Genomic DNA, 17,572 nt, shown 5'->3' with positions numbered 1-17,572 from the left:
GCCCAAAGCCTCTCCCTCTACGCACCAACTCCCTCCACTCAAGTGGGAAGAACTCGTGGTGGACCGGAGAGAGACGCAACCGCCTGATGGAGTTATGCTGTATTAGTGAAGGCAGGTAGGATGAATAGCTATGTAGCAACCAGTAAAATGCGCCACTGGTGCCAATAATAAGGAGCCCTTCAAAGTAACTACAATTAAAATTAAGATTCAAACTTTAAAAAGGTCTTAAAATGCTTCTGTTCTCACTTTCTCACTGTGAGCTGTGTCAAGCTGTGGTCTTCAGCGATCTTGCTAGGTGGATCACTACCAGAGAAAATCTCTTGCAGTCCAGGCTCTTCAAGAGGAGTAGAGATAATGGTCAGTTTTCCGTTCATCATCTTTTTGTGGTGTTAGTTGCCCCAAGTGAGAAAGGTATACCCAGACGTGGGTCCCATGCTCACTATGCAAATGGATTCTTGCTAGCCTGGCTAATGACGGGTGATAACCCGAAATCGGTCCTAGGATGCTTGTTTCCGGTCCAGGGAGGAAATGCCTGGCAGTTCGGGCTGCGCTGTTCCCATGGGGAGCAGGGAAAAGACATATTTGCATATAACTGGGTTCAGAATGGCATGGTGAGCACAAAAACTATGGATATAGGCACATATCTGTTTACTGGGGTGGGTGTTTGACAATGTTCAGCATTCAGTCCATCATCTTTTTGTGTTGATACAGGACTCAAGCCCCAACTGGCCCTGCTTGTTGCAGTACCACATGGGGGTGGTATTGTCTGTGAGCATCTCCACCAGCTTTTCTCTGTTGGTGTGCAGGAAAGCCTTCGACGGAAAGCAAATTGCCGGAAACTCCAACAAACTGAAGTAAAGTTGAGCTTCTGCCGGACACCAGAGGCCTCTGATCTCCACCTCTCCCTGGTAGCTTTCCCAACCAAGAAGGGGTGGATTCATCATCACTGTTGAATTCAAGTGGGGTACAGAGAGGGGTCTGCCACTAACCCAATTGTGTTGCAGCAGCCATCACTGCAGAATATTTGCAGTCTGCTCTGACATCTGGATATAATCTGACAGATTCCACTGGTGCTGTGCCCACTGGCACTTTAGTTCCCAGTGCAGATCCCACATATACCGTCTGGCATGCTTAAGGGGCAGGATGTCAGAATGCCCAACATCCTCAGAGTCATCCACACTGAGATCTAACACAGAGACCATAGCTTGAATGTGCTGAATTCTCAGCTCTAGGGAAAATGCATAAAACAATAACATATCCTAAATGGCTTCAATGAACAGGAGCGTCTGGCAAGGATTCAGGTGCAACTTCAGCGTTGATAATTAGCCCCAATGATGTTAGAAGGTTCCCCGTCATCTGGAGGTAGTTGACCACTGCCTGGGGTGCTCTTGCCTTCAGCAGCTAGTCGTCGAGGTAGGGGGAAGACCGGTACCACTCAACCTCCGGAGGTGAGCTGCGCCCACCATCATCACTTTCATGAACATCCAAGGGGCAGAGGTGGGGCCAAAATTAAGCACTGCAAACTGAAAATTCTCCTGGCCTACTGTGAACTGCAGGTATTGCCTGTCAGACTGCAGGATGGGGATATGGAACAAAGCATCCTGTAGATCCAATGCCAACATCCAGTTCCAGGAGTCGAAGGAAGACAAGACCTGGGGTAGCATGAGCATCTTGAAATGTTCCTTTTGCAGGAAGGTGATGAGAGGGCATTGATCTAAAATAGGATAAAGGCCTCCCTCATTTTTCACTAGGAAGTAGCAGGAGTAACACCCAACACCTACTTTTGATGCCAGTTCCCTATCTATGGTCGCTTTGACTAGTGGGGCCTGCACCTTCTTGTGGAAAACGGACAGGTGGGCCGGCATTAACTGCCTGGATGGAAGTGAAAGGTGCGACGGGATGGAAAGCAGAGGGAGGGCGGAACTTTGATGGGCGATTTGGTGGATCCACTTGTCTAAAGTGATGGATTGCCATCCCCTGGGAAATGTAGGATCCTGTCTCGAACAGGGTGGCTGTGTGCCAGAAAGGATATACTAAAGCGATCTTTTGGCTGAGGTTGGTAGAGGGCGGGTGGGGTCTAAGCTGCACATTATCCCTCATGCCCTGGGTGTTGACATGGTGAGCCGCAACTATGGCCACAAGAACGCTGGAAGTCCTGTTGGGATGGCATTGCGGTCTGTCGCCACTGGAAGTGAAAATCCCTTTCATAGCCGCAGAGTGGGTAATTGATGGTGGAATTGCCTGGTGGGTGCACACAGACATAAGGAACATACAGTGGCCCTCCTGTCCTTAAATCGTTCCGGGGCTGAACCTGTTTTCTCACCAAAAATGCAAGAGCCATTGAATGGGATGATCATTAAAGATGCTTGGACATCTCCAGAGAAGCACCTAGACTACATCCAGGCATGGCACCAAAGTGTCATGCTTGTTCTACTTGCCAATCTGAAGCAGCTGGTTGTGTACAAGCAGCAGCAGATGACAAACGTTGTGGTGTTACATTCATCCTGAATACCCTAGGGAGTGCTGCCCACAGATCATCTGGGAAAGCAGAAAAAATGAGGGCCAAAGAGTCCCATAAGGTGAATAGCGACCTAAAAGGTAGCTGGTGTTAACACACCTGAGAGCAAGGTTGGGAAACAAGTACATACACGTCCCAAAAGCGTCAAAGCATTTTGACTCACAATCATGTGGGGTGGTGGGTAAGGCATTAGGATTCACTGTACTTGTGTAGGCTTGTACCGCCAAGCTCTCAGGTTTATGGTGCTGTGTATGAAAGTTAGTCTGTTGTTATCTATGGCAATGAGCGATTTGTCTGTTCACTAGGGGACCAGAACATTGTTTTGCCCAAGTGCACAAAAAAAATTCCAGGAGGGCCCAGTTGACAAGTAAGATAGGTTATGTATGTGACTGGCACAGTTAAAGGACCTCTGTGAGGATATTAGTCATTACCTAGATGGTGTAAATCAAGCACTTCGGCTGCCTGCTGCATCACAACAGCAAGGGAGGTGTTTTCCCCAGGTGGGAAAACCAGGTCAGGGGCTGGGGAGGTGTCCAGATCTTTGGTATCCAGTAGCTTCTCATACCAATGTTCTCTTTATATATTGGGACAAATCATCCAGTTCATCAAAACTTTCACATCTGAGTCCTTGCCAAAGCTATTGTGCAATACCTGTGCCCTGCCGCGAGGTAAAGACAAGGTGTCAGAATCAGAGGGGTTGCCAGAAGGTTGTGCTCCATTAAATAAGGACTTGGCCTCGGTTGAGGTTGGGATGAGTTTGGTTCAGCATCAGAGAGCAGGATGAGTTCTGCACTGCTCCTCCAGAGCTGGCGACACCAGCATCAATGTGAAAAGAATCCTCGGCCGACCTGAGACCAACGTCGGCACCGGGACAGGTGCAGAACCTGAAGACGGTCCGGAAGGCACAGACCGCGCTGAGGGTGGACCTGCTGGCATAAATCTGACTGGAGGCCATCATGGAAACTTGGGCCCGATGGTGCGCCACAGGGGAGTGGTAAAGTGCCAAAGATCAGCGGCATGGCCTCACAAAAGGCATCACCCTAACAGACACCAATATTACGGTGCATCAGACACAAGTTTGGAATGGACTGCAACAGGGATCGTAAGTGAGACCAGGAGGCACATTGACACCTTGGCACCCTGTCTGGAGTTTGAGAGCATCTGGAAGGTGCTGAGTCCACTTTGATTACTTATTTTTTTTGTTCAAATTACACGATGACTTCGACCACAAACAAATATCTGCCACTGGAACAACGTTGAGAGCACAACCTACCTTTTGACTTCAACTGATTGTGGTGTAGAGTTTTTCAATGTTTGGCAACAGAATTTTGCTGTGCGGTCTGTATGGCATTTGGGTTCATCTGGGCGCAGTCATCGTAGGTCCTGGAGTCATGTTCTGATCCACAGGTATACTTATACCTCTTAGGGAAATATCTTTTCTATAGTCCCAAAAAGCCTTAAAACCTGCTGTTTTGGGAGTCTTTCGCATGGTGAACATTTAGGTAGAAAAGCATGTCAAAAGATGAAGGGGTATCTTCAGATCCACGTCAAAAGATGTCAGCATGCCTGGCTGGTGCCTATATGTGGCTCCCCTTCCAGAGCATAATGACATCAGTAAGATGCCACGCAAACACCACCCACTGCCATGCAGGAGTCTTGGTTTGAAGTTTCAGAACCCAGTCTGATGCCTGGGGAAAATTTACAAGGTGAGGTATCTGCAGTTACAAGTATCCATCAGAAAAGGTAACTTTGTTCTTTATTACTATAGAACAGTGGACTGCTGCCTCATAGAACACATGCTCATATTTAGAAATACAATGGAGCTGCTGAGTGTAACAATGTTCAGGTCCAATTTGCTTAACTTTATTATTAATACTGGCTGATTTCAAACCCACTTTGCCTTATTATAAGTATTAGCAATTAATGGATCCTATGGAAAATCAAAGTGATTGGGACACACACAAATACTGTAATCTAGTCAAGCATCAGAGACTTAACACTGAAGCTACATCATTAGCTTGTATCATTCTATCAAAACAAACTGACAGAATGCATACATTGTAGGCTGGTGCAGCAGAATAAATGCTAAGGAATATGCTACTTACCAGTATGCATCTGTTCTTGGCATAGAGGGCTGCAGAGTGGTACATTTATGAATAGATCGCCATCTGGTGTTGGGCTCGGATGATTGCACTTTGTTTTTCTTCTGGAGAAGTCTTTGTCGTCATAGGTGACTCCTCCTCTCGGTGTTAGTGCGCATGGGCATCGGCTCCATCCTTAGATTGTTTTGCCATAGTAGGGTTAGATGGAGTAGTGTAGTGTAGTACATAAAGATATGCCCATGTAAATGTATCTAAATAAGATAATGTTGGGACAGACACAGGTTTCCGGGGAGGCAATGAGGGCATGTACCACTCTGCAGCCCTCTATGCCAAGAACAGATGCATACTGGTAAGTAGCATATTCCGTTCGAGGCATATGGGCTGCAGATGGTACATTTATGAATAGATTGTACAGCAGTTACCTCCCTAGCGGTGGTCACCAGTGTCTGTCGCAACTGTCTGAAATAGAGTTTTTAATACAGCTTGGCCCACTCTGGCTTGTTGTGCAGCCTGTACATCAACACAGTAGTGCTTTGTGAATGTATGTGGTGTAGACCAAGTTGCTGCTCTACATATGTCATCTAGGGGAATGTTCCCTAAGAATGCCATAGATGCTCCTAGTTTTCTTGTGGAATGAGCTCTAGGAGGAACAGTTAATGTTCTCTTTGCTTTAATGTAACATATTTGTATACATCTTACAATCCATCTTGCGATGCCTGCTTTAGAGATAGGATTGCCCTTATGTGTTGGGGAAAATGCTACAAATAGTTGTTTAGTTTTCCTGAAGTCTTGTGTTCTTTCTATGTAGTACAAAATGGCTCTTTTAACATCTAGTGTATGTAGAGCCCTTTCTGCCACCGTCTGTGGCTTTGGAAAGAAGACTGGTAATTCCACTGGCTGATTGATGTGGAATGCTGAAATTACTTTAGGCAAGAACTTTGGGTTTGTTCTAAGAACCACTTTATTCTGGTGTATCTGTAGGAATGGTTCTTGTATTGTTAATGCCTGTAGCTCGCTTACTCTTCTGAGTGAGGTAATGGCTATAAGGAATGCCACCTTCCATGTAAGGAATTGTATTTCGCACCTATGCATAGGTTCGAAGGGTGGCCCCATTAGTCTGGTGAGTACTACGTTGAGGTTCCAGACTGGGGAAGGTGGTAATCTTGGTGGAATGACTCTTTTAAGACCTTCCATGAATGCTTTTATCGCTGGTACTCTGAACAGTGATATGCGCTGCCTGTTTTGTAGGTATGCTGCTATAGCTGCTAGATGTACTCTGATAGATGTGTACGCTAGATTACATTGCTGTAAGTGTAACAAGTAGCAAATAATCTCCCTTGTTGATACGTCTAGAGGGTTGATATTGTTATTAGTACAGTGTATAGCAAACCTCTTCCACTTAGCTGCATAGCATGCTCTGGTGGTTGGACGTCTCGCTTGTTTAATTATTTCCATGCAATTTGGGGGGAGATCTAAGTACCCAAATTCTAGGATTTCAGGAGCCAGATCGCTAAGTTCAATTGAGTTGGATCTGGGTGCATTATTTCTCCATGGTTCTGTGTAAGGTGCATGGGTAGAATTCGTAGCTTTTGATGTGGCAGTTGTGAGAGTTGCAGGAGCGTGGTGAACCACGGCTGTCTTGCCCACGTGGGTGCTACTAGTATCATGGTCATTGAATGTTGTTGCAGTTTCCTGACCACTAATGGGATTAGTGGGAGAGGGGGAAAAGCGTATGCAAATTTGTTGGACCAATTTATCCATAACGCATTGCCCTGCGACAGGTGATGTGGGTACCTGGACGCGAAGCTTTGGCATTTTGCGTTCTGATGAGTGGCAAATAGGTCTATCTCTGGTTGTCCCCATCTTTGGAAGAATGGCTGTAGTATTTGTTGGTGCAGTTCCCATTCGTGTATTTGTTCCGACTGTCTGCTTAAGATGTCTGCTATCTGGTTTTGAACTCCTGGTAGGTGTTCGGCTAACAGATAGATGTTTTGAGGAATGGCCCATCTCCAAATTTCCTGTGCTAGTCTGGATAATTGGAGAGAGTGCGTCCCCCCCTGTTTTTGAATATAATACATTGCTGTCATGTTGTCTGTTCTGATCAGGACTGCTTTGTGGATAACATGTATCTGAAAGGCTTTCAATGCTAGAAACACTGCCAGTAGTTCTAGATAGTTGATGTGCAGTGTTCTTTCCTGCACACTCCACCTTCCTTGTACTGTGTATTTGTCCATATGTGCTCCCCATCCGGTGAGCGATGCGTCTGCTGTTATTGTCACCTGTGGAATTGGCTCTAGGAACGACCGCCCCTTGGTAATGTTTGTTCTGTTCCACCACTTCAGAGAGCGGTGTGTGCGGTCGTCTACCAACACCAGATCCGTAATCTGTCCTTGAGCCTGATTCCACTGTGTCGCTAAGCATTCTTGTAGCGGACGCATTTGTAGTTTTGCATATGGTATTAGCAGTATGCAGGATGACATCATGCCTAATAGCTGCATGAACACTCTTGCTGTTAGTGAGTGTTGTGGCTGAAATCTCTGAATGATTGTAAGCATTGCTTGGACTCTGATTGGGTTGGGGTACACTTTGGCTTTTTCTGTGTCTATGGTAGCCCCCAGATATTGTTGAACTTTGTTTGGTTGTAGGTGTGACTTTGTGTAGTTCACCGTGAACCCTAGCTGGTGTAGTAGCTGAATTGTCTTTTGTGTGTGTTGCAGACACTCCTCTTGCGACCTGGCTTTTATTAGCCAGTCGTCCAAGTATGGGAAGACATGAATTTGTTGTCTTCTTAGGTGAGCTGCTACCACTGCCAGGCATTTTGTGAACACCCTTGGTGCCGTCGTGACACCAAATGGGAGGACTTTGAACTGATAATGTTGTCCTTCTACCACAAACCTGAGGTATTTCCTGTGGGCTTTGTGAATAGGGATATGAAAGTAAGCGTCTTTTAGATCCAGTGTAGAAAGAAAGTCCCCTTTCTTCAGTAAAGGAAGTACTTGTTGGAGCGTGACCATGTGGAAATGCTCCGAATTTATGTATGCGTTGAGAGGTCTTAGGTCCAGTATTGGCCTTAGAGACCCGTCCTTTTTGGGGATTAGGAAGTATAGGGAGTATACTCCTGTTCCCTGTTGGTGCTGTGGAACCTTCTCTATGGCATGCTTTTCTAGCAGTGATATTACTTCCTGTTTTAACAGTGTCAGGTGATCTTGTTTCATTGGACGCTGTTTGGGGGGGGATGTTTGGTGGGGTAGCTGTGAGTTCTAGGCAATAACCATGTTGGATAATTTGTCTTACCCACTTGTCTGATGTGATGTTTTCCCAGACAGGTAGGAACTGTGATAGGCGTCCCCCTACCGGTGTTATATGGTCTGGGGGAAGCTCTATGAAGTCACTGTTTTGGGGTTGGAGAGTTGCGGTTGTTGTTGTTTCCGCGACCTCTACCCTTGTTGTTGTTACCCCTGTATCCACCTCTAGAATTACCTCTGGGTGATGTAGGTGTAAAAGAGGTTTGCTGTTGGTTTGTACCTGTACTTTTGGATCCTCCTCTATAGGTGGATCTACGAAAGGAACCTCTTTGTGTCGGCTGTTGCAATGCTCCCATTGATTTAGCCGTTTCTGTATCCTTTTTCATTTTTTCTAGGGCCTCATCTGTCCCTGTGCCAAAAAGTGTTTTCCCATCAAAAGGTTGGTTAAGTAACGAGGTTTGTACCTCTTGTTTGAATCCTGACACTCTGAGCCATGCATGTCTCCTTAACATGATGCTTGTATTTGTCGACCTTGCCGCAGTTTCTGCCGCGTCTAGGGCGCACTTTATTGAAGTGTTAGTAATTAACTTCCCTTCTTGTATAAGTTGATCAGCTCTCTTTTGATGTTCTTTAGGGAGATGTTTGATGAGTGTTTCTAACTCATCATAATGCGCTCTGTCATACCTTGCAAGTAGTGCTTGCGTATTAGCTATGCGCCAACTGTTTGCCGCTTGAGATGCTACTCTCTTGCCAGAGGCATCTATTAGTTTAGACTCTTTGTCAGGAGGTGGCGCTTCTCCTGTAGATAAAGAGTTTGCTCTCTTGCGAGCGTTTGTGACCACTAGTGAGTCTAGAGGAATTTGTCCCTTAATGTATATTGGGTCTTTTGGAGCTGCCCTATATTTTTTATCAATTCTTGGGTTCAATACCCTAGCCCTCACTGGGTCTTTGAATATCTCTGATGTATGACTGAGAAGGCCTTTTAGCATTGGTAGTGTTCCTGATGTTTTTTGTGCAGTAGGTAGTGTCTCTAATAAGAAGTCCTGTACTAGAGGTTCTGTATGTAGGTCTACCTTATGAAATGTTGCTGCTCTAGTAATGAGTTGTGCAAACCCAGTATTGTCATCAGGAGGTGAAGGTTTTGAGGGATATGACTCAAGGTCGGTATCATTACCTGATCCCACATTATACTCCTCCCATGGGTCTGCCTCCTCTGGGATTGTGTCCTCATCATCCCCAGGGTGTCCCCCCTCCCCTGTGTCACTCTCTCCATCTGTTGTAGGTGCAGATGGACGTGTGGGAGGAATATCTGGCCTATTGTGAGGAAGAGGCGAAGATGGTGTGTGAGGTTTGGGAGAAGGGGGAGGAGTTGTATTCGTCCCCATTGTTCTCTTCTTTGGATGAGCCTTGTCGTCCAAATGTTCATGTTTCCTCTTTTTAGGTAGTTCTGTGACTACTTTGCCAGTCTTTGGGTCAATAAACAAAGTCTTTTGTTTAGGATCCGTTCCGTGTTCCTGTGTCGGTACCGCAGTTTTCGGTTCCGAAAGGTGTTTTTTCTTTGAAATGTCCATTTGTATTTTCGGTGCCGAAGTTTTGTTCGGATCCGACTTCTTCGGTATCGAAGATGTCCCCGGTGTCGAGGGTGTTTTCGGCGCCGAAGCGTGCTTCGGTGTCGACATGGACTGCTTCGACTTCGAGCTTTCCTTGACCTGGTGCTTCGGTGTCGATGTGGTCGGTTTATCGGAACCGGAACCACTATGATGGGGGACCGAGTGTTTCGGTTTCTGTTTCGTTGCCGGGCTCGAAGGCGGGGCGTTGGAAACTTTTTTCGGTTGTCTGACCGGGCTCGAGGGCGGGGTCGACACCGTGCGGGGTCTGTTTTTCGGTAAAGGGACGTCGTCACTCACAGTTTGTTGGACGTCGATTTCCTCGACGTCGGACTCGTCCGCTTCTGACCCCGCCTCGTCGGCCTCTTCTTCCTCCTCTTCTGGGTGCTGGTCCTCGAACAGCTCCGGGATTGCTTGTGACTGCATTCTCGATACCTCGTGTCTTCGGGCTCGACGGTTTCTAATCGTCGACTTTGACGAGAACGCTGCACAGGCCTCACAGTCCCTGGATTCGTGTTCAGGGGACAAGCAGAGGTTGCACACTTCGTGTAGGTCCTTGTGTGGGAACTTAGCACCACACGTTGGACATTTTTTGAATGGAGTCCTTTCCATGGACCCCGGGCTGGACTACGTCGAGTTTCTCGTAGTCGTCGTCCTTCGAATCGCGTCGGTATGGAGTGAAGTCGCGTTCGATAACGATACCGTCGATTTGGAAAGGAATACGCGCCGGTTATAACCTTCTTTGTTGAAGTCGGTCCGGAGCGCTTCGATCCTCATCCGAACCCGATGGCGGAAAAAAACAATCTAAGGATGGAGCCGATGCCCATGCGCACTAACACCGAGAGGAGGAGTCACCTATGACGACAAAGACTTCTCCAGAAGAAAAACAAAGTGCAATCATCCGAGCCCAACACCAGATGGCGATCTATTCATAAATGTACCATCTGCAGCCCATATGCCTCGAACACACTGTTATTGTTAAATGGTAACAACATGAGAAAATCAATAAACACCATATACTTATTGCAGTTAAAAGTTCCCAAAGAAAAGTGCCTCGGAGGTCTCATTCAAACTATGGAAAGATTGGATGTCATGCATCAGAGGGTCTGACAACACTGCTTTGCACTCTTCTCCATGGATTGTATCCAACAAAAAATTGTGGAACGCTCTTGACGCTTCTTCCTTCTCGTTTGAACCACCGTAAGTAGTTACCTATACCGTTTGTATGTCTGACAATCTCCACCAACACTGGAAGTATGTGACAAGGACGCTATTGTAACTTTCTTTTGTAACTTTCTAAAGTAAGCCGAACTGGTAGGTACGGCATAAGAAACTGGTATAGAGGCATTTTACAACACCACATGTTACTCACTATAGATTACAGTCAGTGAAACACAATGTATGATATTTGTTTTTCTTTCTAGCCCACATATGCTCGTTTTAATGTCTCTTATGATGTGGCTTAGCGGATATAGTCCCCATACTAGAGAATGCGGCTCTGAATGAAGACGATCTCTAGCGTATACAACAATGTGCTTCCAATGCCAACTCAAATGCGTACTCTAATCATAGATATGCCATCTGTCCTCTACACGCTTTGTGGTCTCGTATTTTATATTTTGTATTTTGTAATTTGCATTTGTATTTTGTAATTGCACTATATTATTTCACTTACCTGATTACGGAATGATTCATGAATGTATGTATTATTGTGTGTACCTTACTTTCATTTCTCCCTTTCTTGCTCAATAAAAATGATTTGAACATAAAAAAAGTTCCCAAAGCTGTCATTTTCATTTTATTCTAAATTATTTCTTTTAAAAAGTTTTTTGTGTTTAATTCAGAGAAAGTGTGTGACCCCTAAATAACAATTTTTGAAATAATAAACTAATTTCAGGAGGCACATAAAACAAAATATAAGGGATAAGAACATTCTAGGAGTTTTTTTTATTGCATTCATAACGACTCAAGGACATCTAACTGTGAGATGGTATAATGCAAAATTAACAGGGTACTTACATCTTTCAAAGTTATGATGTTTGGATGTTGTCCATAGCGCATCAAAATCTCAATTTCTTCAGATGGATCCCTTTTGCTTTTATCTATAATCTAAATAGAGAAATACAGCTTTAGTTTAAGAAGGAAAAATTGACGACAATCAAGTGATATTTTCAACTGAGAAAGAAAATGTGAAACCCAAAGTATCAAAGGGTATGAGAACATTTCTACTCCCAGGTAACAACAATGTTTATGGAAAAATCAAGATAAATCGGATACACACCTGGAAAACCTCGAAAACCGTCATGGACGCTCTGGTCACAAGCAAGTTGAACTACAGGAACACCCTCTATGCCGAGATGAACAAAAAATTCACCAGAAGGTTGCAGACCATTCAGAACTCGGCAGCCAGGCTTACTCTCAACCTACCACACACCGTGCTCCCCACTCCTGAAGGAGTTCCGCTGGCTCCCCATAAACAAACAAGCACAATTTAAACTTCTCCCCCACTCTTTCAAGGCACTACATACCAACTAACAACGGCCCAATATACTTTAACAATTGCATCTGCTTTTACAAACCTTCCAGACACCTCCACTTGTCAGGACTCCCAGTTGCACACCTCCCACCATAGGATAAAACAGATCTGGCAGGTGAGCCTTCTTCTACATTGCTCCTTAAGCGTGGAACGACATGTCACTATTCGTAACATCCTTCTCTTCACTTATTGAATTCCATGACAAGCTGAAGACCTGGCTTTTCGAACAGTCCCACTAGGCCCCAGGTTTGGCTTGGCTCACACCTGCTCAGCACTAGGATACCCTCCTGGGTGATAGTGCACTCTACAAATCTGCGTAACTTAAAATAACATAAAAGATTAAAGCTTTTTCTTCCCATTTCAAGATGGTAACTTTTGTATGCCATTCCAAGAACACAATGCCCCTAGAAGCATCTTCTCCATCTGCCCACTTCTTCGTCTCTCTCCTTTAAAAATGACCCTTCAGTTCAAGCATTTTTCTGCTCAAACATCATGTATTTCCTGTTTTACTTGAATCCAAGCAACCCATGTGCTGAATTATACCTCCTAATAACTCATTTGGCTTACTCTTTCCTACTGTTGGATACCTCACTCCTCTTAGCATTATTCTTGCCAACTTTAGTCCAATCCTGCTAGCTCCAATCCAACTGCAAGTTGAAGATTTGCATGTTTCAGTTAAGGTCAGCATACTTTATATACTTTACCTGTGTAGCCAAAAATATTTGCTATTGTCGACGCCCGAGATATTTCATCAACGTCACCCGGGTGAACTTTAATACACCAAGCCAACAACAGTGACTATTTTCTACTGCAGACTGTCCTAGTAATGGGACATCTTGTGGCTGGAAATCAAGGCTGCAATCCTCCCCGCCAAGGGCATGAGACGTTGCCGGTTGTGTAATGGCATGGTTCAAAGAGGCTCTGCTGCTAGAAAGAGGATGAAGGAGGTTTGGGAGAATGCCGGAGGTGGTGGTGGCTCAGAACAGAGGAAGGGGTGGCTGCCCTGTAGCACCAGTCCACCTACTGTCCTGGGTGGCAGAGGAAAATGATCTCACTATTCCAAAGGACCACTAAAGCACCACTCTTTAAAGAAAAACTTTTTAACACAGCAAGCTTGGATTTTCACAAATCTTCCTAAGTTAAAAAAAATATACACATTGAGAAGTAGCCAAAATACTCTCCACTTCAGTCCTGTTTGCTAAAGCAAGGTAACTCTCTGCCTGTACAAACTCATTTACAAGCTACGTTCCAAACCACCTTTGAAGAAATAGCCTCACCTTTCTGTCATCAGAACTCAACAGTAAGGGGTTTTGTTTATGCCTTTTAGTTTTTTTTCATTGTGCTGCTGCCTCGCACTACTTTTTAACTGGCATCCATTCTGTATCCGCACTTGTACTAGATGGTCAGTGTCGTTTTCGGATACAGAGGTTAAGCAATGCCTGAGAGAGCACCAGATCCAATACGCGTTGCAATATTCAGCCAAGCTGCACATTAACCACAAAGACGCCACCATATATTGCTCTACTCTGAAGCTTGGTCTGGGTTGGACCGAACTAGCCTGGAGCACCCTCCGCCCACTGTTAAGGCAGATCCACGACCTGCCTGGAAACTAGTAGGTGCAAATAGAAGGCGAGTGCAGAACAAGATACAACAGCAAACCATGAAACAGGTGGCAGCCAAGAGAGCACAGGCTACAAGGACGGCGGAACATCTTAATAATGCTGTGGTGTCAAATAGAACTGATTCAGACTCGGAAGAAGGACATTAATTCTCGGTATCCCTAACAGATTCACAGTTTGCTGAGAAACAAGAAGGTCCGGAGGTGACCCCACAGAGGGCAAATGAGCTGGGGTGATTTCCTGAAGTGCACAGACTCTTGGGGATGAGATCTTATATAACTGGTGAATGGTGGACAGACGGAGGAGGTCCCCTGCATATACCTTTTTTTCCTAAATATTATTAGTATGTGGTACAATGTATACATTTTGGTTCGGGGGCTACACTGTTCAGATCCATATAGATTCTTTTCTCAAACGGGGGGGCTGAGCTATGTGATATCTTAGCGCAGGTTGATTATTAGATGGCAGCAAAGGCCAGGCTGGGACAGAATTTAGCCGTGTCCCCACAGAAAGTTTAGAAGCTGAGAAAGCAACTGTATCACAATAAGTTTGATGGCATTGCAGTGCACGTGGCCATTTGCCCGATGGCAAGCCAGCCTGGGGTGGGGAGTTCGGGAATGTTATTTTTGATTACTCTTTGATTACTCTTTATTGTAAGGGGCTCATAATGCATTTGTGCAGGAGGGCGTGCAGCAGGGTGGTCGGGGGTGGGGTCGGTCAGTGTCCAGGATGGCTGGGGGGGGAGGGATTGCAGGTGTGGGGCTCCTTCTGTTCTCTGCTTATCAGGGATCAAATGGCAAATAACGAGTACACACTTATTATGTGTAAAAAGACACAAAATATATCAGTATTTGCGCCCACATAAAATAGCAATAGCGCTGCTACAGCAGACGCATCTCACAGCATAAACAATGGCCTCTCTGCGTAAGCGTTGGAGGGGCACAGTGATAGGCACCTCCTATTTAGGTTATGCCAGAGGCGCCCTTATATGGGTAGCGCCAGGCATTCAGTTGAAATTGGAATGCACCCACATTGATCCACAGGGTTGGTACATAATGTTGGAGGGCATGCTGGATGGGTCCCCACTTGCAGTGGTCTCTCTGTATGCCCCAAACACTGGGCAGGCGTAGTTCCTGCGGTCACTCAAGCCATCCTTGCTGTCTCACCCTACAACACCAACACTATGGGGAGGGGACTATAACTGCACATACGATCTTGATCTGGATCGTTCACGGCCGTCGCTCCTGGGTGCACAATCCATTCCAATCTCAAGACACCTGAGGGAATGTGTAGACCACATGCAACTACCCTGGAACGCGCTGAAATTCCCATTACTCCACACTGCATGATCTTCACACACGCATTGATGCAATGTATTGCTCGGTTGACGCCTTAGCTACGGTAGCACTCTCGGAATATTTGGCACAGGCATTATCCAATCACAATCCACTGCAGCTGCGCATTTCAAGGGGTGCTCAGAGGGCTAGGATCCTGACAAATCATTACAAGAATTGGGTGACCCAATAACAGTCTTAGACCTGGGAATCTCCCTTTCTCTACACTTTAGCACAGACTCCCCCTTTTCTCCATGTTCACCCTATAGCAACCACTCTAAATCCTTTGTGCGTACTCAAATGAAAATACAGTTAGAATCCAACTGTCTTTCTAATTAGGACTGAATAAATTAGGTTGTTTTGAATAAGTTTGGTTGCTGCACATCATTTTCTTATATGTATTGATTACTGGGAGCATACACTATGTGAGCTCAAAAACTTGCTTTGACACAATTGATTTGTCTTACACTTAATGAAGGTTTAGGACCACTGTATTCTGTATAGGATCCCGACATGGCGTCTCCCTGTGGCCGCACCCAGAGACATAACCTTCCGCACTGCCATCACACAGGCGATCACCACATATTTTCAGGAAAATGCGGGAACGACTTCGAACAGAGGCATAGAATGGGATGCGTTTAAAGTGCTTGCTAGAGGGCAGGCCATCAAGAAGACATACGGCTCGCGCATGGCGCTTTTGGCGGACTTGCAAAGACATGAGGCGGAGATTCAAAGATGTGAAGGCTTGGCGCCCAGAGACCCCCAAGTGGTTCCTCTGTTGGCTGGGGCGCCTGGCATACAAGAAGACCTCAGACAGCCTGAGTGCACTAGATTACAAACATTATTCATAGCTCGGAAACATGCAGAGGGTGACACAGTAGGCAATCTGACGCTTCCCAAACCCCCATCACCGCGATATACAACAACGAAGGGGCGCTAGTAAACACACAGGCGGCAATAAATGATTCTTTTTACAAATACTATGCAGCAATATACAGAGCACCTGTAGCGGATAATCTCCCGCATATTCGTAGTTTCCTAACACCAGTGCACCTCCCGCAGGTTACAAAACCTCAGCATGATTCTTTGGAGGAACCTATTACAGCGGATGAAATACAAGATGCCATTAAACATTTAGCGGCGGGTAAGTCCCCGGGTACTGACGGCTGGCCCTCGGAGCTGTACTCCACCTACGCCGAACAACTAGTGCCCCAGTTATCGAACATGTATGAGGACGCGTAAGAAAGGGGAGTGCTCCCAGCTTCATTGCTTGAGGCACTATTGGTGGTACTGCCCAAACCTGGACGAGATCTGCTGCAAATGATGTCATATTGGCCCTTGTCACTACTGAATGCCGATTATAAAATACTCGGAAAGGTGCTGGCCAATAGGCTTATGGAAATGGCATCCCTTTTGATACATGAGGATCAAAATGGCTTTGTCTTGGGGAGAAATACTGGATTGAACCTGCACCGTCTGTTGCCCGCACCGTCTGGGCCCGTACCGAAACTGACACCCCCTGGCTAGCAGCACTGGATATCGAAAAGGCATTCGACACCCTAGGGTGGCAATACCTGATAGAAGTGCTAAGCAAATTTGGCATTGGTCATAAGTATTTATGCTGGGTTTGTATATTGTATACAAACCTGCAGGCACGAGTACGGACAGGGCGGGACATATCTCTGAAATTTATAATTGAATGCGGTACCAGACAGGGCTGCCCCTTACCGCCTATCTTGTTTGCATTCGCTATGGAGCCATTAGCGTACAAGCTTCGCCAGTGAGTGTTGGACTGGGGTATCCATGCAGATAAGCACTGGCACATAATTTTGTTATATGCAGATGATGCACTGGTGTATTTACGAGGAGATGATGCTGTACTACACGACTTAATGGGGCTCCTGGATGCCCATGCAACGGCCTCAGGCCTTCAAGTTAACTGTCCGAAGTCTGTTATATTCCCCATGAAAGTGGTCTCGCTAGAGCAGAGGCAGGATATGCCCCAAACCCTGCTAAAGTGGGCATTCGACTCATTTAAATATCTGGGGGGGGCAGGTTTATCATTCCAGTGCCGACATTGTGGAAGGGAACCTGGGTAGGGCGGTATCCAGAGCACATGCAGCATTGCCATTCTGGTGCAGACTACCCTTGTCTCCTATGGGCAGAGTGGCTATAGCTAATACTTTTGCTCCCGAGGTTCCTTTACTTTTTTGCGGTCCTCCCGCATAAGTTACTGAGGTCTATGTTTAAGGATCTGGAGTCGCTCCTTGTTGCATTGATATAGTGAGGCTCAAGGTCAAGTGTGGCGCTCCGCAAATTATACCTTCAACTCACAGAAGGGGGACTGGGAGCTCCAAATTACGAGTACTATTAAGCTGTCGCACAACTTCAATGGCCAATGAGGTGGATAGCGAACGCCCATAGAGCAGAGCTGTCCAGCTGGGCAATACTATTAGGATGCACAGCAATCATAGAATGGCTGTCGGGCTGCACTACCCCAATGCAGAGGTAGTAGGGAAACCTGTTAATGACGGCAGCTAGAAGTATCTGGCTGCGATATGTGACACCCAGGGTCCTGACAATGCCATATGCGCCTATGCTCCCGTTTGAG

At 45.9% G+C, this 17,572-nt stretch overlaps 1 protein-coding gene across 2 annotated transcripts in view; it reads right to left on the bottom strand.

Annotated features, from left to right (window-relative positions):
* RPS6KA6 (ribosomal protein S6 kinase A6) overlaps nucleotides 1-17,572 on the bottom strand; it is a 499,939-nt gene that overhangs the window by 110,463 nt on the left and 371,904 nt on the right. For both annotated transcript variants that reach the window (XM_078688489.1, XM_078688488.1), the window contains one exon: nucleotides 11,492-11,581. In XM_078688489.1, coding sequence (XP_078544615.1) covers nucleotides 11,492-11,581 — 90 coding nt within the window. The remainder of the gene's footprint in view (nucleotides 1-11,491; nucleotides 11,582-17,572) is intronic.

The sequence above is a fragment of the Lissotriton helveticus genome, chromosome 4_1, assembly GCF_964261635.1.
Source record: "Lissotriton helveticus chromosome 4_1, aLisHel1.1, whole genome shotgun sequence".
Classification (NCBI taxonomy): domain Eukaryota; kingdom Metazoa; phylum Chordata; class Amphibia; order Caudata; family Salamandridae; genus Lissotriton; species Lissotriton helveticus.
This window is presented reverse-complemented; position numbering and strand designations above follow the sequence as displayed.